Source organism: Hemibagrus wyckioides, linkage group LG01 (assembly GCF_019097595.1).
Source record: "Hemibagrus wyckioides isolate EC202008001 linkage group LG01, SWU_Hwy_1.0, whole genome shotgun sequence".
NCBI classification, from domain to species: Eukaryota; Metazoa; Chordata; class Actinopteri; order Siluriformes; family Bagridae; genus Hemibagrus; species Hemibagrus wyckioides.
The window spans coordinates 5,378,774-5,405,048 of NC_080710.1; the positions used below are offsets into that span (position 1 = coordinate 5,378,774).

Below are 26,275 nucleotides of genomic sequence, written 5' to 3' on the forward strand. Positions count from 1 at the left end.
GTCCTTCGACATAATAGTTACAACCAATCAACCCTTCGACCTTTTCCCTGTGAATTGAAACATAAGCTCTTCTTTTGATACTAATCTTTCCCCACTCATGTCATTTTGTTCAAAGGCTTATTGTCCTCTCAAATGTCATATTTGCAAAGTGGGAGGTCAATCTAAAATTACCAGTCTAGCTAGCTCATATTACAACTTCTTCAGAGAAACTGGTAGCATTGCTTATTTAAACTGAACTAAATGGTGGTAATTACACAATTCCCATTGATGCATGCTGGCAGTCAGGTTAAGTGAAATTCATTCATTCATCTTTAGTAAGGTCAGTTAGCTGGCTAGGCTAGTCAACATAAGCTAGTCCAGAAAAAATAAACTTCCAGTGTATTGGCCAGTCCTCCAGTCCACTATTTTGGTTTCCTGGACATTGACATATTGTAGTTTTTATGGCAATCTAGTTTGTTATAGTGTAAGTGTATAAATAATAACATAAATAAGTATATAGTCATATAACACATTGTGTAAACTGTCCAGAGTGACTTACATTTATCTCATTTATACAAGGGAGCAATCTCTTGGCGTCTCTTGGCATATACCAAACCCAGATCCTTCCCTCAGACTGCCACATATTGAAAGGTGATTCATCACTGCAGAGAAAACATATTATTTCCACTGCTCTAGAGCCCAGTGGCAGTGTGCTTTACACCACTCCTGCCAATGCTTGGCATTGCTCAAAGCCATTTTACGAAGCTTCAAACTTACAGTTCTCATCCTGATGCTGCTTCCAGAAGCTGTGGTCAATGATGCAGCAGGGAACAGGTGATTGTTATGTGCTATGTGGCCCAGCTCCCGAGTGAGTTTGCATGGTCTACAGCTTTGTGGCTGGACTTCCATTCTTATAGTTGACTAAGCAGGGTAGAGATTCCACAAAGTGACCTGGAGCCCTACATTTAAAATATTTTTCAATAAAACATCTCGGACATCAAAGCTTGTCCCTGATACCTGGAGCTACTTTGTCCATACTTAAATTTAAGAGCTAACACAATTCTAAGTATACTGTCCAAATACTGAAACTGAACGTAAAAAGCAATTACTATAGCAAGAAATAATAATACCGGCAAATGCCTCAGTCTTGCCTTAATAAAACCAGGCTGAACCACCATTAGCCCAGCTTCCACACACAAATAATAATAATCAAATCACAGTGGCTGAGAGATTTTTAGCACGTTCAAAGAAATGGAATAAAAACTTCAAATCTTCTGTTTCTGTTTATCCATTCGCAAAGAATCTCAAAGAGTCTCATGACACAATTATTAATTGTCCTCATGACAGTCCAAGTGTGCTGACTCAAACAAACAAAGAATTCAGAGGACCTCCTCAAGCAACTGGAGCATAAAAGCAGAGCAGTACACTGTTAGCCAAGTAACAAACAATGGCAGCTTTATTAGAGCTCATTAATCCTACTTTTTATACAGGCCTTTGTGGGGTTTTTTTTCATCAGAATATTCAATCATTGGAAGTCTTCAGTATACAGGACAAACTGTTAAAACCACAGGATGATTCATTATTTCCTCTGGCCAGCTAGACAGTAGGAACTTCTCCATTGTAAGACTGAAATGGAAAAAAGCTAAGGGATTAAAAAAAGTACAGCGAAGAAACAGCAGCGTGATACAAAGGGAATGATTTAAAGTGTGTCATGAAGATCATGAGACATGAATACTTCCAAACCAAAACACATGTAAATGAACGTTTATTGCCTCTCAAGCTTTCTCACAAGTTTTACAAAAAAACATCCCATTTTGGTTGGAAATTTCCAGTCTACTCCAGAGTGTTAGTGATGACAAACAAAAACAGTGTGGCCCAAAATGGTTTATTCCTTGGAAACATTCTCGTTTTATGTTTACAGTTATGTTTAATGTTAGTTCTAATCCTTTTAGTAGTTTATAAAATTATAACAGCTATAAACATTCCTTCCCTTAACCCAGTGTTCTCTTGAAGTTTATATGTCAAGCATGAACTCGGTGCAGGAAAACTGACGACTGGCAGTGTAGACTCCTTCAAAAAAGATTTTTAATTGCCTTGCACATTATCCAGCATACAAGTAAAAAACAACAGTTTATTAATTAGTTAAAGAAAATTAATCAAAGGTTTCCAAAAAGAAGATTTGAGAATTCAACAACATTGTGTTCAGATCATTATGACTTAATTTTGAAAGAGCTGAAAAATGCTGAATCAGCCAACTGGATATTAGCGTCAACACTCTCCACCTCCATCCAACGAGCGATAAGTCCATCACCACAAATCAGCTTTAATGGACTAACACTTGTTCGGAAGTATACGGGAATATTGCGCTTTTCGTTCGCATTGTGTCACACTGTGCGAGCGAGTTCCTTCATACAGAGCCTCTCAGAGCTGCATGCCTCTTAGCACACATGCTGATCTCTTAGCAACCTATATTTATACACAGAGATAGAGCGTGATGGCAAGACTGAAAGCACGGCGCACCCTGAGCAGCTGCAAGATTTGTAACCGTTGCCTCGCTCACATGACACATGGAACCGAGGGTAACGTTCTGGCCGAGTTTTTCTGTGCCCAACCTCACTCTCTGGTACTAGCTTGACCATTGAAACTTTAGGACTGTGTAATGTAAGAAACAACACACTTGGGGAGAGGCTGTTATAGGAATATGCAAAGTGGACTTACTGTTTACACCCAATTTTACATATATACATATTTACATATAATACAGATTTTTATCCATGTATTCTTCGATTTATAGTTAGCATGTGGTTTATTATCCATCCCGCCAATGTTATACTTCTTACTGTACAGTTTTACATATTCAGTAAAAGGATATCTTACACAGCACAATACACATCAGCATAAATTGCCACAATATTAATATTTGAGTATGTTCAAGTTATGTTATGATCAAATATTCTAGTCATTTGAATAAAGCAATTAATTTAGATGTCTTTATATTTGAATAACAACTTTATATCTGCTGAACAACTTAATGAATTACTGACTGACTGAATGAATGATGGTATTACTGACTGTCAATTAGTGACTGACTAACTAACAATTGCTAACTGACTGACTGACAGAGAGACAATTACTGACATAACTATTGATTAAATACTGACAATTACTGACTGCATGAATGGGAATTACTGGCCGAATAACATACTGGCTGATTGCCCGATATGTTGATATACAAATGGAACAACTGATTGAATTATTGACTTGCAATTACTGACTGACTAACAATTACTGCCTGACTGACTGATGTACTGACTGAAAATTAATGACTAGTGGTCAATTATTATTGATGAAACATTGACAGCTGCTGACTGACAATTACCGTCTGACAAAATGAATGACAATTACTCACTGTGAGAAAGTAAATGTCAGTAAGTCACTCAGTCAGTAGTTCATTCATTCAGTCAGTCGGAAATTGAGTAAGTAACTGTCAATAAATCACTCAATTACTGACTGACTAAATGAGCGAAAATGACTGACTTGACTGATGATTACTGTCTGAATGCTGTACTGACTGGATGACATACTGTTGGACTGAGCTACTGACTGGTCTACAGATTGAGTGAATGACTCTCTGAATGAATGGTTAAAGTATTGACTGACTAATTACTGACATACTGTCTGAATTATTGACTGGCTGAATGCATAACTGACCGAATTTTTTGGAGATATCTCTGGCTATTGTTTAACAATGGCTAGCTATTGATGTTTTCTATGTACTTTCTTTCAAAATGCAGCAGCTAGAATGATCACTAAGGCAAAGTAAAAAAAACAAAACAAAACAAAACAACATATTACCTGAATACAGATTTCACCAAATTTGACCATGTTTTAACACGAAACATGCTTTTCTGACATGTGACACTATTTTGTAAATATTTACATATCAATATCTAATTTAATTTCCATTACTCAGATACTTATTGTATGACTTTTTAGTTTTCATCCTCCATCTTTTATTTAGCTGTTGGGCATGAAGCGTGCTATGGAAATAAACTTGCCTCGCCTTACTAACTCAACCCAGTATGTGTTTAGAAAGCTTACACTTTTTTTTTGGTAAACCAGTTTTTCATGGAACAACCCTATGACTATTATGGGGGAAAAAATGATTTTGCAAGCTCAGCAGGGAATGTCTGGTGTAGTTACAGAGGCATATTAGTAGAAGTTTTGTCTTTAAAGAAATAGGTTTTTGTGCATCCATGACTCACTCAGTCCATTCATTCATTTTATAGATTTAGCCCCTTCTCACTTTAAGGGTGCATTTGGGACATTTTAACATTTCTGTCACTCTGTTTTCCCTACTGTAGACTCATTTTGGTGTGTGAGGTCAAGTGGTACAACATCTGTATCCACACTCAGTGAACAAAGTGAATATGAAGACATAGTCAAAGATCTTTGAGAATTTCAATTTTGTAAAACTCTCATGCTAGGATACGACTGGATTCTCATCACGTCCACTTGGCTTCAGCCACAATGTCGAGCTTTAGTGGTCTTTAAAGTTCTACAGCTGCTGGAACAAACACAGAAGCTTCTTTCCTTCTCCAGGGAGATGGAAAGCATGAGGTACAAACACACAGTGGTGTCCTGGGACCAATTACTCACCATAAGGAGGAGAGAGAGTTCAAAAGATTTAGAGAGCTCTCGTCTCTTTAAGGAAGCCACATGTGGCAAAACGGCTGCCTTCAGAGATGAATTAATGATTTTTTTTTTTTTTTTTTTTGGGCAAACGGCTGCCTACTGCCTGGTTTCCAACTGACACAGATCGTGTGAAATTATGTTAGTTTCATTGCAGACTCTTCTGAATGGTTTTGTCTGTGTGCACGTTAATAAGACATTACACATCCAGCATGATATGACTCCCTGGCTTGTGCTAGTATCAAATTTAATATCATGCGTATTTCCCCATCATGGTTGATGATATTATCTAGGTTATGTGTTTAAAATATTTATTTACCTGCACCTGTGCTGTTGGGGAAACATTTTAATATTAAATGAACCTATGATCTCATTTGGCTCCTTCACACGTCATGGCTGGTTATTTGCTCTGCACATAACTTCACATGCATTTGCATAATAGATTAACAGATAAAACCACACAGTTTTATTGTTTAAACAAAGCTGGCCCTAAGACATCAAGGTCTTCAGTTAACGTTCACATCATACATCAGAATGTGGAAAAATGTGATCTCAGAAACTTGGCATAGCATGGTTGCTGATGCAAGACAGGCTGGTTTGAGTATTTCAGAAATGGTTGATCTCCCGGGATTTTCACACACAGCAGTCTCTAGGGTTTACACAGAATGGTGTGAAAAACAAATAACATCCAGCGAGCATCAGTTCTGCTGGCAGAGATGGCTCAGAGGAGAATGGCCAGACTTGTGCGTGTAAGAAGGGAGTAACTCGAATAACCGCTCTTTTGATGGCTGTGGTGAGCAGAAACGCATCGCAAACAAGAGCTGAAGTCTACACTGAGTTCCATGAGTCTGAGTCTGAAGTGTGCACAAGCTCAGGTATTTTTTTCCCAGGGTACTGTGTCAAATCTTCCTAGAAATGGTGTATGTACAATAATTATCCCTCAATGACTAACTTTTTCTTGTGACTCAATGTCATGAGAACTAATGCAAAAATATCCAGGAATATCTGGAAATATCCATATCTTGATTTCCATAAATTAGATTTTTTTTACCCTTACGGCTGAATATGGTATCAAGTGGAACATGCAAAAGAATTCATACTTTACTATGCACCACTACTATGTACGGGTCTAAAGTAGGTCCAGCAGTGATTCGGACCAGCTGATTTGTGCTTCTGTGCAGTTGGCCATGGAATGAGTATATACTTCCTTGAATCTTCTGGCAACTGCTTCTAAACACACGGTTTTCATTGAACAAAATCATGACATTGGTGTTTTTTGGAAGAAGAAGATATATATATGTGTCACAAATACATTACTTTTCCTCACAAACACCAGATTGTTAGGAAGCTACTAATACACCCTTGCTCAGGGGCCCAACAGTATCACTGGTGCTGGGGCTTGAACCCTCAATCTACTAATCAGTAACCCAAAGCCTTAATCTTTAGGCTGCCTTGCATCATGGGAAATCCTTGCGCCTTCTGAAAGTGCTGATGTCAGCACTATCTGATCCCGTGTGGAAGGTGTTGATTTGTCTCGAGTTTGGAAAATGATTTCAAAGCAACGGCAATATTTACACAGTCCTCATCCTCAGACATGGCATTTTCATTTTCTCTGTGATTGTTTGTGCTGTGTGGGAATAATTGCCAAGCAATTGATGTGGTTTTGTTTGATGTGGCCCAGCAAGCTTTTTAGAGCATGCTTACTACGGTCCATTAAGAAAAGAGTTTTGGGTATGGGGTGTTTTGGGTTTTTTTCCTCTAAATATCCTGACCTGTTCTTGCAGGTCAGTGAAGGAACATTCAACAGTCCAAGTCAATACAATTGGATTATTGTAGTTTAACTATGTCTTGTAACCTAAGTTTTGCATAACTTGTGTTTTTTCGAAGGGTGTAAAAAATGTTCAAAATAAAATGTGTCCACAACTCATAGAACCGAATTTTACAGGGAAATTCTTTTTTTAATGGCAGAAAATTTTCACTGAGCTGCTTGTTTCCCAGGTTTCCACAAAGGAAACAAGTGTACAATTGAGTAATGCAGGTTTCAGTTTACATTGCATCATCATGCCTTGTTGTCAGGGTTTTGTACAAAGATGGAGTAGTGTCTCCTCTTGATGTTTTTTCCACAGAACACAGTTTGCATTGCATTGACTGAAATTATTGATCATCCAAGATCGCTGGCATTTCGTGTCATCAGTGAGATAGGGTGAATGTTGGCTTGATTATTTTATGCGAGTACATGAGCATGTATTAGACAAATGCACCCTGAACTATGACTAATTCTGTACTGGCTATGTTACTCATCTATTCACAAACTTCTAAATAAAATTTGACTCAGACCTTCTTCCTGTTCTTATTTTAACTCAAATCACCTAACTTGATGAATTCATCTATTTTCAGTTTCAGGCCTTGTCCAGGGATTCAGTTCAACCAAAAAGTTTTTCATACAAACCTGTCCCTTTAAGACAGACGTTCAGCATGTAAGACAGGTGTGCAAGGCAGAAGGGAGCCACTGGGGACAAACAATGTGTGCTGAGGCCAGGGCTGGGAGAGGAGAGCAGGACCCTGAGGGGGGGGTGAGACAGAGGACTGAGAGGGAGCAGCAGGAAATAACAATTAGCCTGTTCCATAGTCCCTGAGCAGCTGAGCTGAGAGCTGCATACTGGTAATTACTCCTCCTTGCTCTGCATGCACACTTTCACACATCTGAGGTGTGTGTCTGTGTGTTCACACTCTATTAACACCTGCTGTGTTATTGTTCTGAGGAAATGAAACTAAATTATTACCTTATTGGTACAGGATGTAATGTGTTGAGCAGTTTTTAAATGATCTTCCCTGTGATAAGCTGAGTAAGGACAAGTCACTTTTGTATAGTTTCTAAATGATGTGATTTGGGTTTCTGTTCCTGAGCCATGTCCAGTGTCCAACTTCGATGGCTACACATGTTGCAATGGAGCTAATCATGGAGCAATGTGTCAGTGAGGCCTGGTTGTGAAATTAAATAGAGGACTCAATTCTAGATCCATCAATACCTATTAGCAAAACATATACGTGTGGGAAACTTACACAAACACACCCACTGGGTTCATGCTGTTGTAGTTGTAATCCTTTCTTATGGGTTTGTGGTCTGCCCTTTTGTGTTGTTCGGACAATGAGTGCTTAATCTGTCTACTTGTCTCAAATGTCTCCTCCAAAGTCAAAGGAGGAGGATAGATGAAATAATCCATGTGTGCCAGTTGCTGCTGAAGACGAGTTACGGATGTGACGGCAAGGTGAATTAATGCAGGCCATTGACTGGCTGAGTGTTAAATTGTCACCAAAGTCCTCTGATTAATGTCTCTGGCTGGTAGCACTGCTCTACCAAATGAATCATTTTTATTGATTGACTTACAATAAGAATCTCATTCTTCTTTGGCTTAATCTTTGACCCACTAAGGTCAAGCGAGATTGGATCCCACATGGCTTCCTCATCACTTTCTTTGTGGGCTACACAGAGTAGATCACAACATAACTACTAAGTGCTAAGTGCCCTCTGTATTCTTGCTAAAAAAGATAAAAGCATTGCCATATGATGCCTTTGTCTGATTTCACTAAGATAGGTTAACGACTTGGGTCTTGGATTTATTGTCAATGTCATACTGTTCCTTTCTGTGGAAAAATTATCTATAGCAGGGTTACCCAACTTTTTTGTACCATGGACCGGTTTGGTACCGGACAATTTTCCTGCGGCCCGGGGGAATTTATAAAGGGAGCTCATTTTAGCTAGATTATGCCGAGTTCACACTGCACAATTTTCAAAGTGGTCAGATCACTGTTGCTTTCACACTACATGACTATCTGGGGTAGAATTCAGTCACTGTTGTGTTCACACTGCACAATGGATCGGTGACAGGAGCTTTCACACCTCATGATTTCACAATAGGAAGAATCACAGATAACTCTGTCTGGTCCGCAAACTGTATTTGACAATCAAACGAACGTGAGAAATAATAATGAAATAAAGCAAGATCACATGTGAGATCAGAGTTCTCACACGAGACTGGAAATGTTACCCCACAAAAAAGTGCGCGATCCAAATGGTCAGTGCAGGGAACAAGGATTGGGTGTTCTGCAGAATTGACCAAATGAACAATTTTGCAATATGCTGCTGCTGATGTAGTTGGTCAAGCAAATGTTTCTGCTTTATTTCTGTTTGATGTAATTGTAAAGCTTATTTATTCCGATATAACTGTATTACATTAATACATTTTTCCTGATAAAAACCTATAAACTCTATTAAACTATAATATTGTGCTCCAACTGAAGCCATGCTTGCTGATATTGTGGTCTATAACTCCTCCCCGTACTGACCGCTGCCCTGTATCTCGCTCTTTCATTGGCTGTAGGTCATAGCTGAGGTGGTTTTCAGTCAGAACTCCTTTCACACTGCAGGACTCATCGGTGATTCGTTCAGATCGCGTCTAATTCACACTGCGCGATTGCCACTCCCGTGCACGAGCTCCAATTTGCCTCAGATTTCGGGCATTTGTCAGCGATTTAAACTAATCAGTGACTGAAAATCTGGGTTAAAATCGTGCAGAGTGAACTCAGCATTACTGATGTATGGAAAAACCCACGGCTGTGTCAAATGCGGGAGTGAAGCGCGGTGGAAGTGGCAATTTCTTTTAATAAAAGACATATAATTTTAAATTATATAAATAAAATAAGTTTATTGTTTCTTTCCGGCCCGGTACTGGTCTGCGGCCCGGTGGTTGGGGACCCCTGCTGCATAATACCACATCAGTAACGCTATAATCTTCATTTCCAGTTAAACAATAACACAAAAGGGGATTAAGACTGGTGTAAACAGGTGAAACACACACACCTTCGATGTGTGAAGTCTGCAGGGGAGATGACGTGAATTAAATGCCAAGAAGTTCCAGTAAGTAGTATTTACGTCTTGATGCTACAGAAAGCTACACCAGGCCTACCTATAAATGTGCCTGGTTGCGGGTTTCCAGAAATAGGCACTCATAACAGGCCATGTGACGCATGTCAGCACACAGACTTTAAATATTTACAACTGTTGTGAATGATCATCCAAGCTGCCCACTTGGTTCAGCTGCTACAAATTCACTCTTTCAGCAAGTACAATGATACAAGACGATGGATTCTTGTGATTAAATAAATGAACCTGATGCATTAAAATGATCGCCTCTTCTTGATTTCCTAGATTTTGCAAAGGGAGCTGAGGGCTTCCTTTAAGATGAATGACCTCGACCTTTGGAGACTAGACATGCACATGTCCAGCAACATTGCAAAAGTTGAACTTTATTCACACATGGAGCAACTTGGTGCAGGGACTAACAATGGGAGTAAAGACATGATCCCTAGGCACATGGCAATGAGCACATACTGCTTCTCCTTCATCTTGTATCATATGATCATATTTTTATATATATATATATATATATATATATATATATATATATATATATATACATACACATACATATACACAAACACACTGATCAATTTTATATACAAATGCCAAATCCTTCAGAATATGTCATTTTAGTGATTTAGAATGCTAGGTTGCCACCCACTGATAGACATTTTTGCACTAATTGCATTTCATACTGTCACCTACTGCTGTTATATGTTATGTTATATGTTTACAAGATACCATTGTTTTTACAGTTCCTTTAGTTTGCACATTCTATTCTGTCTATTCTGCACATGTTTTTAGCACTATGTGTCCTGCATTGTCTTGTGTTGTTTGCACCTGGTCACACACGTTGCACTTCATGTAGCTAGGACAAACTTTCTGTCCCTAGCACTGTGTTGTTTTTTCTGTTTTGTAGTTATATGTTGTATGTTGTCTATGTAGCACCAGGGTCCTGGAGAAACGTTGTTTTATTTCACCATGTACTGCGTCAGCGATATATGCGGTTGAAATGACAATAAAGCTTCTTGACTTGACTTGACTTGACATTACTGCTATGGCAACCAGTAGTAGGAACACCTACTGGCGACTTCATAATACAGTGATTGGTGACTTGCAGTATGTGTGAATGTAGCATAATTAAACACTTTTAGACTTGCTGTTATAGGAAGATAATCAACTGGTGGTGTGACGTGACCTGAGGCAAAGTGGTTATGTTATACCACAGATTTTATCTGTTTATATGTTATAACACATAGTACATTACAGCAGCTATAAACGTTTGTTCTCTCACCACATTTTTCTGGCTCTCTAATAGTTAACAAGCCCTGAATGCTTCCCGTCTCGAAGGTTTATTTTGGACTGCAAACTGCTGACACTGGAGACTCCTTCTATACTTGCTACATAAATGTCTCCACAGACCAAGCATATTAATATATACCTTGCATTTAGAACTTCTGTCAGAGCAACAGTTGCAGGAAATAAGCCACAACTTTCTGACCAATCAGTACATTGTCAGAAACAGTGCTATGGATTTGAAGTTTTGGAATATTATTGAGATATATTCAATAAAAAATATACAAACTTATCTAAATACCATGATATTGTCCACCTCTACAGTGTTACAGATTGTTGGCACACAGTAACTGGTAGTGGTGTTTGAAATAAAAAGACACAACTGTCAACTGCAGCGCTCACATGAGCAAAGACCAGAGTGTGTCACAAGTATTCCTTCACACTGAGGCCCTGTCCACACGAAGGTGGGTATTTTTAAAACCGAAGCTTTTTTTATGCGGTTTGTCCGCTCGTCCACACGCAAACGCAGCATCCGGTCACTGAAACCGAACATTTTTGAAAACTCCTGCCAGGGTGACGTTTTTCAAAATCTCCAGTCGCAGTGTTATCGTGTAGACACTGAAACTGGAGATTTTTGGCTTGTGAACAGGATTGCCAGATTGGACTGGAGATTTCCAGCCGAACTAAAGCTTAAAACCCGCCCATTTCAAGAAATACCACCCCAAAATGCATACTGTTATAACTAATACAATAACAAACAGTTATAACAATTAATAACTTTGTGATATCGGCTTAACGAGTAGAACAATTACAACAACCAGCTAATCAAGACTGAAGTCTGACAGGACAGGACTCTCCTGAACCTTATTGGCTAAAAACTGAACCATATAATTAAAACGTCAACATTACATTTGAATAGAAGATGTTTATAATCAAAAATAAAAACTCGCCAGTTGCATCAAAAACCAGCCCAGATTTTATCAATCCACCCAATGCACTTTTTCCCGAGTGAGACGTGACCAAAAGAAGCCCAATAGGGCAGAAAACCGCCCAATCTGGCAACACTGCTTGTGAAGTCGGTGTCTCAGGCTTCTGATTGGCCAACATGGCTTTACGGTTGAGATTATATTGCTACCTGTTGGTTTTGCATGCTCTTGACATCGCTTCAGATCGTGTTTTTGCGTTTTCATGTGGACGAGATTTTTTTCCGTTTTACAAACGAAGGAGGAAAAAATACCCGTGTACGTGTGGACTAGGCCTGAATCAGGCACCTCTGAAGCTGCATCGTTTACACTATAATTTTTTGCTGATTGGTAACACACCCATATCAGAAGCACCTCATTTATTTTAGTTCTCAAGAGGCAAGCAGTCAGTCCAGGGTGTGGCACTGAGTTTCTAAGGTGGGAGGTGTGTGTGTGTGTGTGTGTGTGAGTGAGAGAGAGAGAGAGAGAGAGAGAGAGAGGGTGTTTAATGACAGTACTCTATTTTGAGCTCCAGTTGCTGGACAACAGACAAACATCTACAGTGTAGTGCACAGCATATCAAAGCATACTGAGATAGAGTCAAGTGCTTATGAATGAGAATACAAGCCCTCAGAAGTGCAGTGTAGATGATCCACCAACCAAACGCAAAATACCACAGTAATTTAGCAATGATTAGAGTCAACACATTCATATAAACATACTGGCAGAGCTACTGTTCCTAAAATTTAACATTGCTGCCATTATGTAAGCTGGTTTATATTAAAAAAAAAAAAATACAGTATTGCTGATGAACCTCGGTACGCTCCTGGCATTTTGCTGAGGGAGCATTACTGAGAAGACTAAAGACTAAAGTTCTCAAATAAGTCTCCTAAAATAGAAATGAAAACTGTTTGTATTTTTTTTTTCATTAAAAAAATCAGTCCTTTTATGCAAAATGTTTTGCTTTCGTCTACTCAACCCATGGAGCTGGAATATGTTAAACTCTCATCATAAGCACAATGTGACAATTTGTGGATTCATTGCAGCCTTACAATTTGCTGAATTTGCTGAAATCGAAAAACCGCTGAATTGCTCGTGTTTCAAAAAAGCGCCTCTATGCACATACATTTCACAACCACTCCCTCGCGAAATGCCACAACGTGGCCGACATATGTGGCGGGAAAAACAGACGGAAGCTAATTAGGAAAGTAACAAGAGACAATAAATAGTAAACCCGAGCCAGACAGTGACTGCAGCACACGAGTAAACAAAGTCTGAGGGAGCTTGTTAATATAGTGTGCCAACTTGAATCCTACGGTTTGGCTCAGAAATTTGCCGCATGGGAAAAGTCCCTGGCATTAGGTGCCACGTAATACCGTACACGTAATACACATAATTTTGATGAGGAATGGAGCAGTTGTTTGCAGCCTTCTGCAGGAGTAGCAATAGCAACTATAGTTATAGTATAGCAATAGTATCTATAGTTATAGAAGTCATTGTATAATTGCTAGTATTAGAAGAAGCAGTGAAAGTAGTAGTAGTGTAATAGTAATAGCAGAAATAGTAGTATAGCACTAGCAATAATTAAAATAATAATAATAGTATTAATAACAGTTGAAGTAGTCAATAGCAGTAAAAGTAGTACTGTAATAGTAATAGCAGTATTAGAGGGAGAATTAGTAGTAACAGTGAGACTGTACTAGCAATAGTATTAGTCGTAACCATTGTTTAATGATGTTAAAAATAGTAACAGTAACTGTTGTTAGAAAATAATGATATTATAAAAACAGTATAATTTGTAGTAGTAGAGGTATAATTTGTGATGATATTAAAAATAGAAACAGTAATTGTTTAATGTAGTAGAGTATAAGAATTATAGTAATGGTATAATTTGTAGTAGACGAAGAAGAAGAAAAAATAGTAGTAGAAATAAAAGTAGTATTGTAACAGTAGCAATAGTAATTGTTGTAGTCATAACTGAAGCAAAAGGAATAGTCGTAGTGGCAGCAGTAGGTGTATAATTTATAGTAATGTAAAAGTAGTAATAATATTGGCAGAAAGATTTGTAGAAGTAGGAGTAGGAAGAAAATTTGTAGTAGAAGAAGTAGCAGGCTTCTTCTAGCAAAAATAGCAGTAGTAGTCCTCATACTGTAATAGTAGCAATAGCAAGCACTACTAGTAGTAGAAGCTTTAGTAGAAGTTTTAGTAGTAATTATAATACTAGTATTGTAATAGTTGCAATAGTGGTACTAAAACTAGTAGAAGTAGAAACTGAAGTAGATGTTGCTGTAGTAAAAGTAGCATTAGTAGCAGTCGTATTATAATAGTAGCATTAAGATTAGTAATAACTGTAGAATTAGCAATAGTTGTAGTAGTTGAAGTAGTAGTAGTAAAAATAGACCTGGAGTCTGTAGTAGTAGAATATAGCAGTAGTAATCAAACTGTAATACTAACATCAGGAATAGTATATCTTGTAATAGTAATAGAAGTAGTAGTGATAGCAGTAGAAATAGAATTTGTAGTGGCAATAGTAGTAATTTTTCATATCTTTAAATGGGCAGTCACTTTTTTATATCCTTTTTTTTGTCTTTTATTTATTTATTTATGTTTCAAAGACATCATCATCTAGATCAACTTTAACAGCAACTGTTTCAGCTTTCCTTACTGAGCTATATCATCAGGCTGATATATCATTACTCTCCCACCACAAGTGCATTGATTGAAAGCCGGACCTGGTACTTGTCGGCTTTTCATTATTGAGTCATGGAGATCACAACAACTTTAGCAGGAGACTAAACAAGCCTGTTTTGGTGTCTTGGTCAAGAATTCGAGGTCAGATGCTGTGTCTTTTTTTGTACTTCGACCTCAACCTTTATATACAGTTTGCTTAGAAGGAAGGCTATAATTACAAAAGGTGGTTACAAACGTAAGCATTCATCACCTCTGAATAAAGGTTTATAAAGGCAGCGCAGTTTTATGAGGTCCTAAATTTAACAAGAGTGACTAAAGTGGAAAGAAAGGTATCTGCCCAGTAAAACCCAACTCAGGTTATTCAAGTACACATCAAGGGCAAAAAAGTGCAGGAAGCTGGGACGATACGAAGCTGAAAGTCTTTGTTCCAATGTCACATATTTATCCTCAGACTCTAAAGCAAGTATACTGCTGATCTGTTGAATGTTCAGGGATTTACTTTGGCAGAATTTTAATATACTGTAATACACTTAGTAATACACACTTGTAATACTTCACGCTTAGTGAAGTAGTAGTTAAGTGGTAATGTTAGCTAGCTAGGTCAATTCTTAATTCTATATATTTAATATCCAACTAAGAGATTCAAAGTCTTATCAGTGTTGATTTAGGGAGCTTTCAGTCTGCTGAGTCCAATCAGGGTGGAAATTAATTTTCGTTTGCTGTTTGTTTTGGTTTCCCAGCTGCACAAAATGAATAAAACTAGGTGAATAAACACTGTCCAAGGGGTGTGCAGAGCTGAATACTGACTTGTAAACTTTGTAAATGTACCAAATATTGAACTTAAGTATTCAGGGGAAAAAAACCTCTGTGTATGTACTATATGGTATAGTATGTACCATAACGATAAATGTTTTAGTAGGTTCATGAGTGTAAAAAACGGAAGGGGAGAATGAGAAAAATGGATAAAAGAGAAGGACAAGGATGGAATGGAAAAAAAAATAATCGAGGATATTCCCCAACCCAGGCCTAATCCCTACTTCCTAGATTCCAAAGTATTGGCCAAACATCTGACCATAACATCCAAACGTAGATCTCCCACATTGACACAATGTTGGAAGGCCACAGCATGTCCCTATATGCTGTAGTCTTACAATTTTCCTTCATTGGAACTAAGAGGACATGGTGTGTTAAGGTTGGAGTGGAAGAACTTGAGTGTCCTGACTCTGACTCAACCCCATTGAACACTTTTGAGAACAACTGAAACACTGACTGCACCCCAGACCTCCTCACCTGGCATCAGTGTCTGATCTCACTAATGCTCTTGTTGCTGAAAACACAAATCCCCAGAGCCACACTCTAAAATCTTGTGTAAAAAAAAAAAAAAGAAGCAAAAAAAAAAAAAAAAAGCCTACACTGAAGAGAAGAGTAAGAGTTATTATAACAATAAATCTGTAATGGGATAAAGGGGCATTATGGATTTTTCACATTTTATTGGTATTAAAATATAGCATTTCTAACGCTCTTGGCTCCCTGGCAATTAAAAAAAACATTGCTGCATATTAAAGCAGCACTAAACCCCTTCACATGAAGCTTTTTTGGTAAATATGTGAACGAGATGCACTTTGGTCCATTGCTGTGAGAGCGTTCACCAACTGCAGGCTTTAAATAAACCCAGTGAGCTATGGAATGGGGTCTGATTACATAAAAGCACCAGGGGCAATGAGTGAGGGGCACAAAAAGGACTGTTGTCCTGTTAAATAGGGGCAGAAAGCCAAATGGCAGTACAGCCCTTCTACACACCTGGAGTGGAGTTAAAAGAAAGGTATGGTGAATGTCACAGTCATGGACTGACTATTCCTCCGATATGTGAATTCCAAACCATGACATGACTGGATAGACTTCTGTTAAACCCCTTGCACTGTGAGTGCTGGTTATATAATGATGCTGGTGTGCATAAACTGGAAAATATCAAAACATAATTAACATAAAAGAAAAGTAATGATGCAACCACAATGCTCGCAGTTATGTGATCAATAAAGTAAACAAAGCATTGCGAATTTGTGCTGATACAGGAAAATAATCAATCAATGGTGTCAGCATGGGCACCCTGACTGGTCTGTGGCTATGCAGCACCATACACAACAAACTGTGATGCACTGTGTATTCTGACCCCTTTCTATCAGAATCAGCATTAACATCTTCAGCAACTTGAGCAACAGTAGCGTGTCTGTTGGATTGGACCACATGGGCCAGTTTTTGCTCCCCACGTGCATCATTGAGCCTTGGCCGCCCATGAACCTGTTGCCGGTTCACCGCTGTTCCTTCCTTGGACCACTTTTGATAGATACTGACCACTGCAGACCGGGAACACCCCACAAGAGCTGCAGTTTTGGAGATGCTCTGATCCAATCATCCATCCATCACAATTTGGCCCTTGTCAAACTGGCTCAAACCCTTACACTTGCGTATTTTTCAACACATTAACTTTGAGGACAAAATGTTCACTTGCTGCCTAATACAGTATATCCCACCCACTAACAGCTGCCATGATGAGGAGATAATCAGTCTTATACACTTCACCTGTCAGTGGTCATAATGTTATGGCTGATCAGTGTATATATGTAACAGACAAACACTTCTAGTTTTTTTAAGGCTTAACTTTAAATCATCCAGTTCCAAAACCTACATGTAAATTATTCTAATCAAATCAGGTATTTGTGTCGGATCTCTCAGTCAAAAGAAAAGCCAGATGATCTAGGCTACACTATCATTCACAGACGAGACATGAAGGGTGTGTTTGGACTGTGGCGAACAAGTCACGGAAGATGACGACCACAGATTAGCATCATGAAAATTGCATGATGTAATCATCATCACACGCATTCCTCGAACCATGAGTGACATCTGGATACTGTAGATGTTTACCTTACCATGTCTGTCCTGTGCTTATCCCAAGACTCTGAACATCCTGTAAGAACACCTGTCAGTACTGTTTGTATTTACTCTTTGACAACTATATGATTTCTAGCACTATCTGGTGTCACCCAGAAGGGGACAGATTCCATTTTCCAATCCTGTTCCTCTCCAGGTTTCATCCTCAATGTCGTCTCAAGGATTTTTCCCTCACCACTTACACCTCTTGGCTTGCTGATTAGGGATCTGCAAACCTGCTTTGTGACAATATCAGTTGTTAACTGAACTCACATCTCATATCAAATACACTTGTGTTTTCTTACTACACTCCAAACTGTGTGTATAATTTTTTTCTTCTTCTTCAAATGACTCTGCATGTTAAAACGAGTAAAACATTACATACCCTATTGGAGGTCTTGAAGAATAACTCATATCCAGGATTTTAGTAAGGTGTGGTGTTATCAATGATCAGTCTACATCTGATTTTTAACAGGCTGCAGAGACGTGCACTCCAGACCGCAGCCTGTCGATTTCCATACCACCTACTGAAAATAATCAAGAAAATTAACCCTGAAAAGGTCTTTTCTCTTGAGGCAAAACATTACAGATTCTCACTCAGGTCAACCATTTGTCAGATTTTTTTTTTTTTTTTTTTTTTACAGATTCTTCACTCAAAATGTAGAAAGGATGTAATAAATCTCAACAGAAAAAATGCTTGATTGAAAAATTTAATTAAGATGTTAAGCACAAATAATATATATTTTTTTTCATATTTTATTCACGTGAATACAAATATTTTCCAGCTTTAAAGTTTAAATAAATGCGACATTAGAACACTAACCTTTGTTTGTTTGTTTGTTTTATTAAGTGTTCAAACGTATGCAAGCTTAATTGGGCGAAGTCTCATTTGCATGAATAATTAATTAACCCCCCTCCTCCAAAAAAAAACCCTATAGGAATATCAACAATCAATCAGCAAAGCTTGATTAAAAATCAATAAAAGATAATAACAATAATAAATCAAAAATAAATCTGGCATTCTTCCCCCGCCCCCTTTTTCATCCTCAATGTCCATATGCGTTAAAAACACCTGTTGGGTTTATGTACGTGGGCTGAATCCCAAATGTCTCCCACCCCAAACAGAGTGCACTACAAAAGGCGTGAAAGCCCACTACTCCGGTCTCTACATAGTGCGCTTATTGAGGGAGAAAGAAGGCGTTTGGAGTTCAGCCTATTTTTAACGGCGCCCGTCAATTCAAAACAGTTTGCTTAAAGTTAAACTTTAATCAGATACACTTCAGAAAGCAGAGACTATATTTTCCTTTTAAAGCAAACATAATAAAAAGAAAATTACTCACTGGAATTCTCATGTGCTCAAGTCCTTGGTGCTAATGCTAGCCATATTTAATCCGCCTACTGTTGCTGCCTTCTCAGACGATTCCCGCTCTACGTCACGAAGAATAAATGTGAACTGACCCCTTTGTTATGCCCCGCCCCTTAAGGGCAGTTCACCAATCGCAACTTAGCAACCGTAACTAGGCGCGATAAATAGAAGGCAACTAGTACATACTATAGTCAAGTGCAAAATTAAGCGAGGTTATAAGCGCTCATAAGGGAAATGTAAACTACTTATTGTGTAATAAGAACTGGATTTTATTGTGAATGTATTATTTTTTATTTTTAGTGCTATTTTTGTATTTTATTTATTTGCAGGCGACTCTGCTGGCTGATTGCTGATATTCTTACAGATATTTATTTGTATCTAAACTTTTTGTTTAGCAAGTCATACTTATTTATAGACGAAAATTTATCGACTTAGACTTATACTTAATAAAATCAAGAATTCAGTTGTTACTTTGCTGAGCAACTTGACTAATAAAATAGAATTGTCTTGATTATTAATTTATTAACTTGATTAATTTATTAAATATATTAACTTGTTCAATCTCATTAGCATAAATAGTATCAATGTATACCCCGAACAGATTTGGCTAAAATTGAGCCACTGTTATACGGCTTGTTCAACATAATTATATTGTGTGCAGACTAAGAAGTAATCAGGTGCTAAAGCTTAAAAGGGTTGTTTTTTTTTTTAAGAAGAAAAGTGCTTTTATTTCTGTAGAATACATAGCACAAAATACACAACTTGAAAGAAATATAAAAAGAAATATGAAGAAAGTAAATAAAAATAAATATAACAAAATCTGTTTTTTTTTCTGTAAAGGCTCACAAAAATATGAATCTGTAAATGACACATTATCAGTCATGCAGGGGATGTAGAGAAGTGGAGAAATGTCTCCACCTAGAGAGAGAGAGAGAGAGAGAGAGAGAAGTATTTATATTCATGTGCAATATCTCTGGAATGAAAGTTGAGTGGAGTAAGAGGTACTAGGTGCTGTTGCATTGTGGAATCTGATGGCTGATGGTAAAAAGCCCACAAGATGTTATGCGCAAGCAGATGGATGAATCTGTGCCTGAATGTACTCCTAACCTGTCTCAGCTATACATAGATAGGATGAAACTGATTAACTATGATCACCAGTGGAGGGTTTAGATGTAGAGACAGTATTCAATGCTCAAAGCTGGAGGACAACTAAACTATTGCTGGAGAATGAAGATGTAACATGACCACATCAAAGTTTTCCTCAATAAAACCAATAATTTTTATTGTTATTTTATCTCCCTGTTTAGCAAAATCTAACTTTTTCAAACAAAACTTCCCTAATTTTAATTTCTTAAGTAGTTTTTAAAATGGTGCCATCATCCTGATAACCACTAGACGGCAGCATAGTCCAAAAGATTTCCGACTAAAAACAAGAAAAGATGGAGTTCTTTCGGTTTTGTTTGTTTATCTGACTAAAGAGAAGTCTAAGAACGTCTTATAGCTTTAGTTCTAGGTTAAGTTAGCATAGATAAAAACATGCATGAAGAAGTAGCTAAAGAATATAGAGATTTGAAAAATGGAATAAAAACATACAAAAAAGCAAAAGTGGAGGTTGTAGTTGTGTTGCATCAACATGTGTTCCATGGAACCTTAAATCTTTATAGTGTATTTATGGACTTTATCATACAGATTCAAATCAAATTAAAGTTTTATTGATCAAATGCACAACCACACACAGAACATGCAGTGAAATGCTTTTTTGACTGTCACAAAAAAAGTAAAATAAAAGTAGAACCTCTACCTGAAGGAAAAACGCTGTGGGAAAATTTTGACTGTAAATCTGTAAATTTGATATACAGCTGTAGATTTTCCATACAGCTAAAAATCTGTATTAGTATCAACTGTAAAACAAATAAACAGTGTGTTAGTGTTGTGTGTCAGAACTCAAAGTCCGTCTCTGAGTGGACACATCACAGGGTGGTCTAGGGTCTCCAATTTCCTATTACTTACTATTTACTTGTGTGTTGTTGTCAAACCTGTGTGTCTCTTGGTCTTTTCCCGGGTAACCAGTCCCGGGTGGTGTAGTCAGTATTTGCTATAATAGCACAAACTCTCTCCCCTTCTGTCTGGGTTAGGAAACACCGGACACACCGGACACTGCACCAGTGCAGGGGGACGGGGGAGACGTGGAGATGGTGGATGAGCCCGTTTTTAAAGTTCCTAACAAAAGGAAGAAACAAGGTAAGGGATGGGAGTAAAACAGGCAAAAAAAGGCACAAAGGGGGAGGAACGGTAATCGGACAGTGATGATTGCATGTCAGATTCGGTTTTAATGTTCGATTCTCAGGAAGAACAGAGTAATGTGGTGTACAGTGCAGATGATATTAAAGAGTTTTTAAGGAACACCAAATGGCAGAAAAATGTAGCATTAGAAGAGTTTTTCCCGGACCATAAGCAGTTTATTCATGATGTTAAGTTCTTCAGAAGAGAAGGTGCGTTTATTGATGTTGAAATATTCCGTCTGAAGAAACTGATAACTAGAGTGAATAGGGAAAACTCTGACAATGACTAATGTGTGGTTTTTTTTTATTTTAGAGTGGTTTTTACCCTCTGTTTAATTTTATTTATTTTATTTATTTTTATGAAAGGAGTTAATATTGCGAGCTTAAACATTAATGGAGCAAGAGAGCAGAATAAGAGAGCTAAGGTGTATGAAGTTTTAAAGCAGAAGCACATTGACATGGCAATGTTGCAGGAAACCCACAGTGATCTCAGTAATGCTGCTGATTGGGTGAAGGAGTGGGATGGGTTGGTGATTTTAAAGCCATAACACATCGCTCAGTGGTGGAGTCGCCTTGCTCTTTGCTTGCAGTTTTATTCCATGTTCTTATTCAGTTGAGGAGATTTTAAATGAGAGGTTTTTAAAAGTGAAAACTTTTTATGAAAATGAGGTTTTAGTTTTTATCTGTGTGTACACTCCCACCAGTGCAGTGGAGAGGATGACGTTTTTAGACACACTGAACAATGTTATCGCTGACTGCAACACTGCAGAGATTGTAATTCTGGGTGGAGATTTTAATTGCACTACAGATATTTTCGATTGGAACCACGCAGAACCTCACATGGCTTCCCGTAAGCATCTGTGGGAGATGGTGGAGGCCCACGAGTTAAGTGACATATGGAGAACTTTTCATAAGAACAAGAGACAGTACACGTGGGCCCATGCCATAGACAACACACTCTCCCTGGCAGGATTAGATTGTTTTTATGGTTTTAAACACCAGCTGACGTTTTTTACGAAGTGTTTTATTGTTCCAGTAGGTATCTCTGACCACAGCATGGTCCAGTGTACTATCACTAAGGAGAACGTTAAACCTAGGAGTGCCTACTGGCATTTTAACACTGCTCTTTTAGAAGATGCTAATTTTAGGGAGTCTTTTATTTTTTTATGGAATTGTTTTAAACATGAGAAGGCAGCTTTTAGTTCACTTCAGCTGTGGTGGGATGTGACAAAAGCACAAGTCAAAGAATTCTGTCAACAGTACAGTCTCAATGTCACAAGAGACATTGTTAGATCTCTGAAAGCTCTGGAGATAGAAATAGTGGAGCGCCAGCGTTTGGAGGCCACTGGAAATCGAGGGCATATTGAAGCCCTCAAACGTAAAAAATCCAAAATGAACGACCTGTTAGACATTACAGCACAGGGGGCGCTGGTCCGCTCACGCTTTAAAAGCGCTGCTGAGATGGATGCTCCTTCAAAGTTCTTTTTCAGTTTAGAGCAGAAGAATGGACAGAAAAGATTTATACATGCTGTGCAAACAGAATCAGGGGATCTCGTATCTGAGCCCACTGAAATTCACCAGCAGACAGTAAGCTTCTACTCGAAGCTGTACAGCAGTGAGTGGTCAGGGGCACAAGCGGTGGAGGACAGCTTCCTCATCGACCTGCCAAAGCTCTCTGAGCAAGCGGCGAGAGAGCTAGACAGGGAGCTGATGCTGGAGGAGGTTCATGAGGCTCTCCAGGGGATGGAGAATGGACGGGCGTCAGGTATAGACGGTCTCCCTGTCGAGTTCTACAAGGCATTCTGGGCCGTCATAGGGCAGGACGTGCTAGATGTCCTACGGGACAGCGTACGGAGAGGTGAACTCCCGTTGAGCTGCAGGAGGGCCGTCCTGACCCTACTACCGAAGAAGGGAGACCTGACCCACCTGAAAAACTGGCGCCCGGTCTCACTACTGTGCACTGACTGCAAGCTGCTCTCAAAAGCATTAGCCTCGAGACTGACTAAGGTAATGGAGCAGCTCATTCACCAGGACCAGACGTACTGTGTGCCTGATAGGTCCATATTCGATAATGTGTATCTAATTCGTGACATTTTGGACGTCTCTAGGCTATTGGACTTAAAAACTGGTCTGATTTCTCTAGATCAGGAAAAGGCTTTTGACCGGGTTGAACATGAATATTTGTGGAAGGTGCTGGAAGCCTTCGGGCTATAAAACCTGGCAACCCAGGTTTTATAGCCATGATCAAGGTGTTGTACAGTAACATTGAGAGTGTACTGAAGGTTAATGGTGGTTTATGTGCTCCTTTTAGAGTGTACAGAGGGATCAGGCAGGGCTGTTCCCTCTCTGGAATGTTGTACTCTCTAGCTATTGAACCTCTTTTAAATAAGTTAAGAAGTAATCTCTCTGGTTTTAATATGCCACATGCTAATGCCTCAATATGTTTATCAGCTTATGCAGATGATCTGGTAGTGATGATAAACACACAAAATGATGTCAATGTTTTAACTGATATTTTAAATGACTTTCAAATTTTATCCTCCACCAAGGTTAACTGGTCTAAAAGTGAAGCCATTTTAGTTGGGGAGTGGGAAGGTGGGCAACCGTCACTACCAGGAGGCTTTGCGTGGAAAAGAGGTGGTTTTAAATACTTGGGTGTCTACCTGGGGAACAATGAGTTTTTAAGTAAAAACTGGGAAGGTTCTGTAGAGCACGTGAAGCGCAGACCGAGCAGGTGGAAGCGGCTGGTTCCAAAGATGTCCTACAGGGGGAGAATGCTGGTCATCAACAACCTCGCCGCGTCGTCCCTCTGGCACAAGCTGGCATGCGTGGATCCTCGTGGACTTCTTCTGGGACGGTCTATACTGGATTCCACAGAGTGTGCTTCATCTGCCGAAGGAGGAAGGAGGACAGGGGCTGGTCCAGCTGTCCAGCAGAGCCGCAGCCTTCCGCCTCCAGTTCATCCAGAGACTCCTCACTGGACCCGGAGACTTAGTATGGAGAGCAGCAGCCAGTGGACTACTATGCACAGTTCAAGGACTGGGGCTGGACAGAGCGTTGTTTTTAATGGACACAAAAATGCTGGACATTTCTGGACTACCAGCCTTTTACCGTGGATTTTTTAAAATTTGGAATTGTTTTAAGAAACAAAACAAGGGCTGTAGAATGCTACACTGGCTGCTGGAGGAACCTCTGGTGTACGGCGGGAGACTGGACATCTCCAGTGTGACCGTCCCTGCACTGTCCAGAACTCTCATCTCCTCAGGGATTATAACGCTCTGGGAGCTTGTGAACATCGCGGGGTCGGACTTGGCAGAGGACCTGGCAGCGCGTATGGGACTGCGGTCCCTGCGTGTTGTCAATCAGCTCCTACACTGCTGGAAATCTGCATTGACATCAGAGGATCGTGTTCAGCTAATGGACTATTCACACACAGAGACTGGTCCTACAGAGGACGAACCCTTTCCCCAGCTGAACATCGCTCCTGACCTCGACGGGTGTGCAGGCCCCCTCCTGGAGTGCCGGGGTGAAGGGGAGATGGACTTTGGGTCAGTGTCGGGGAAGCTGCTCTACAGAGCGTGTGTAAAGGTTTTAAACAAGAAAAAGCTGAGTGGGAGGGTGGACACCCCATGGAGAAGTGTACATGGTTTTACTGATGATTTTAAACCAGAGTGGACGCACTGTATAAACCACCGTTAACTAAAAAAGCTGCCGACCTCCAATGGAGGATTTTACACTGTATTATCTCTGTGAACTCTTTTATTTCTGTTTTAAATCCTGATATTGCACATGATTGTCCTTTTTGTTCACAGAGAGAAACAGTTTTTCATGCTTTTATTCACTGCTCCAGATTACTTCCACTGTTTGTGTTTTTACGGAGCATTTTAAGGTCTTTTAATGTTGTTTTTACTTTTCAGTGTTTTATTTTTGGTTTTAAGTACGTCAGAAAACACCGGTTCAGGTGCCAACTGATTAATTTTATATTTGGTCAGGCCAAAGTGGCAATATACCTGAGCCGGAAAAACCAAATTGCACAAAGCACTGACTGTGACGCCATAAAAATTCTGAAAAAGCTAATGAAATCTAGAATTTCAATTGATTTTAATTTTTGTAAAAGTATGAATGACTTGGATATGTTTAAATGTGTGTGGTGTTGTGATAATGTGTTGTGTTCTGTTGCAGAAAGGAAACTTAACTTTGCAGCAGAACTAAACTAATCACTCATATTTAAAATAATTTATTGACATTTATTTTAATACGTATTTATTTATTTATTTATTTACTTATTTATTTATTGAGTCACTGTGACTTTTATATGTGACTTGTGTAAATAAAGATGCGTAAAAAGTAAAAAAAAAGTCTCTCCTTCTGTCTGTCTGTCTGTCTGTCTGTCTGTCTCTCTCTCTCTTTCTCCAAAAACACTATGCCACCACATCTTGGCGTAGTCAGCAGAATCGCTTAACTTTCGACGTGGATATCTTGTGTTCTTTTGTGGTCGTGTTGTCTTTTCTTCTTTCCTGTAATTTTTTGTTGACAGAAGCAAAACAGCAGCTTTGGTTAGTGGGCTCGGAATCCTTTTTTTGGTAGGGGTCTATCACATCTGGGACCTCCACCTTGTGCGGGGCTCAAACCTGGATCTCCATGGTGTTGTGTGCACACACCTGCATGCCAAGAAAGGAGACCCAGATGCAAGATTCAGCAAAGCGCTGCTTTTATTACATCAACACAGGACAGGGGGCAACTAACTTAACTCTAGACATAGCGTGGTATAAAACAAAACAAGAAACTAATCTGAAGCATAACCTGAACATGGCAAAACAAAACAAGACCTGACCTGACCTGACACAAAACCACGGCACAATTAACAATCATTGACAAAGACATGAACACAAGGGTCCCTATTTATAGGGATAAACATTAGGGCTAATGGGATACAGGTGACACACCAGGAATGAGAACAGTGGGAAGGGTGTAACACAAAATACACACAAAGAAGCAGGCTTCCCAGGTTCACCTGCCAACGCCCTCTCCGGGCCTGGCAGGGAACTGTCCAGCTGTTCCTGACAGGGTCCCTCTATGGTGAAATTCTTCAAACTTCTGGTAAGTCTTCTTGGTCTTCTTTTTGAATAATGGAAGAAGAGCTGCAGGAACGTAG

The 26,275-nt window shown here is 39.1% G+C and overlaps 1 protein-coding gene across 3 annotated transcripts in view; it reads right to left on the reverse strand.

Annotated features, from left to right (window-relative positions):
* The window catches only part of cobl (cordon-bleu WH2 repeat protein), a 68,932-nt gene extending 50,025 nt beyond the window's left edge, over positions 1–18,907 (reverse strand). Inside the window, exons 1-2 of one of the 3 annotated variants that reach the window (XM_058386529.1) lie at positions 18,813–18,907; positions 17,858–17,996 (exon numbers count right to left, since the gene is read on the reverse strand). In XM_058386529.1, the coding sequence (XP_058242512.1) occupies positions 17,858–17,886 (29 nt within the window). In that variant the 5' untranslated portion in view covers positions 17,887–17,996; positions 18,813–18,907. Of the gene's footprint in view, positions 1–17,857; positions 18,000–18,812 lie in introns of all 3 variants that reach the window. The other 2 variants (XM_058386537.1, XM_058386591.1) reach the window with 2 other exon arrangements.
* Between the last annotated feature and the right edge of the window lie 7,368 nt (positions 18,908–26,275).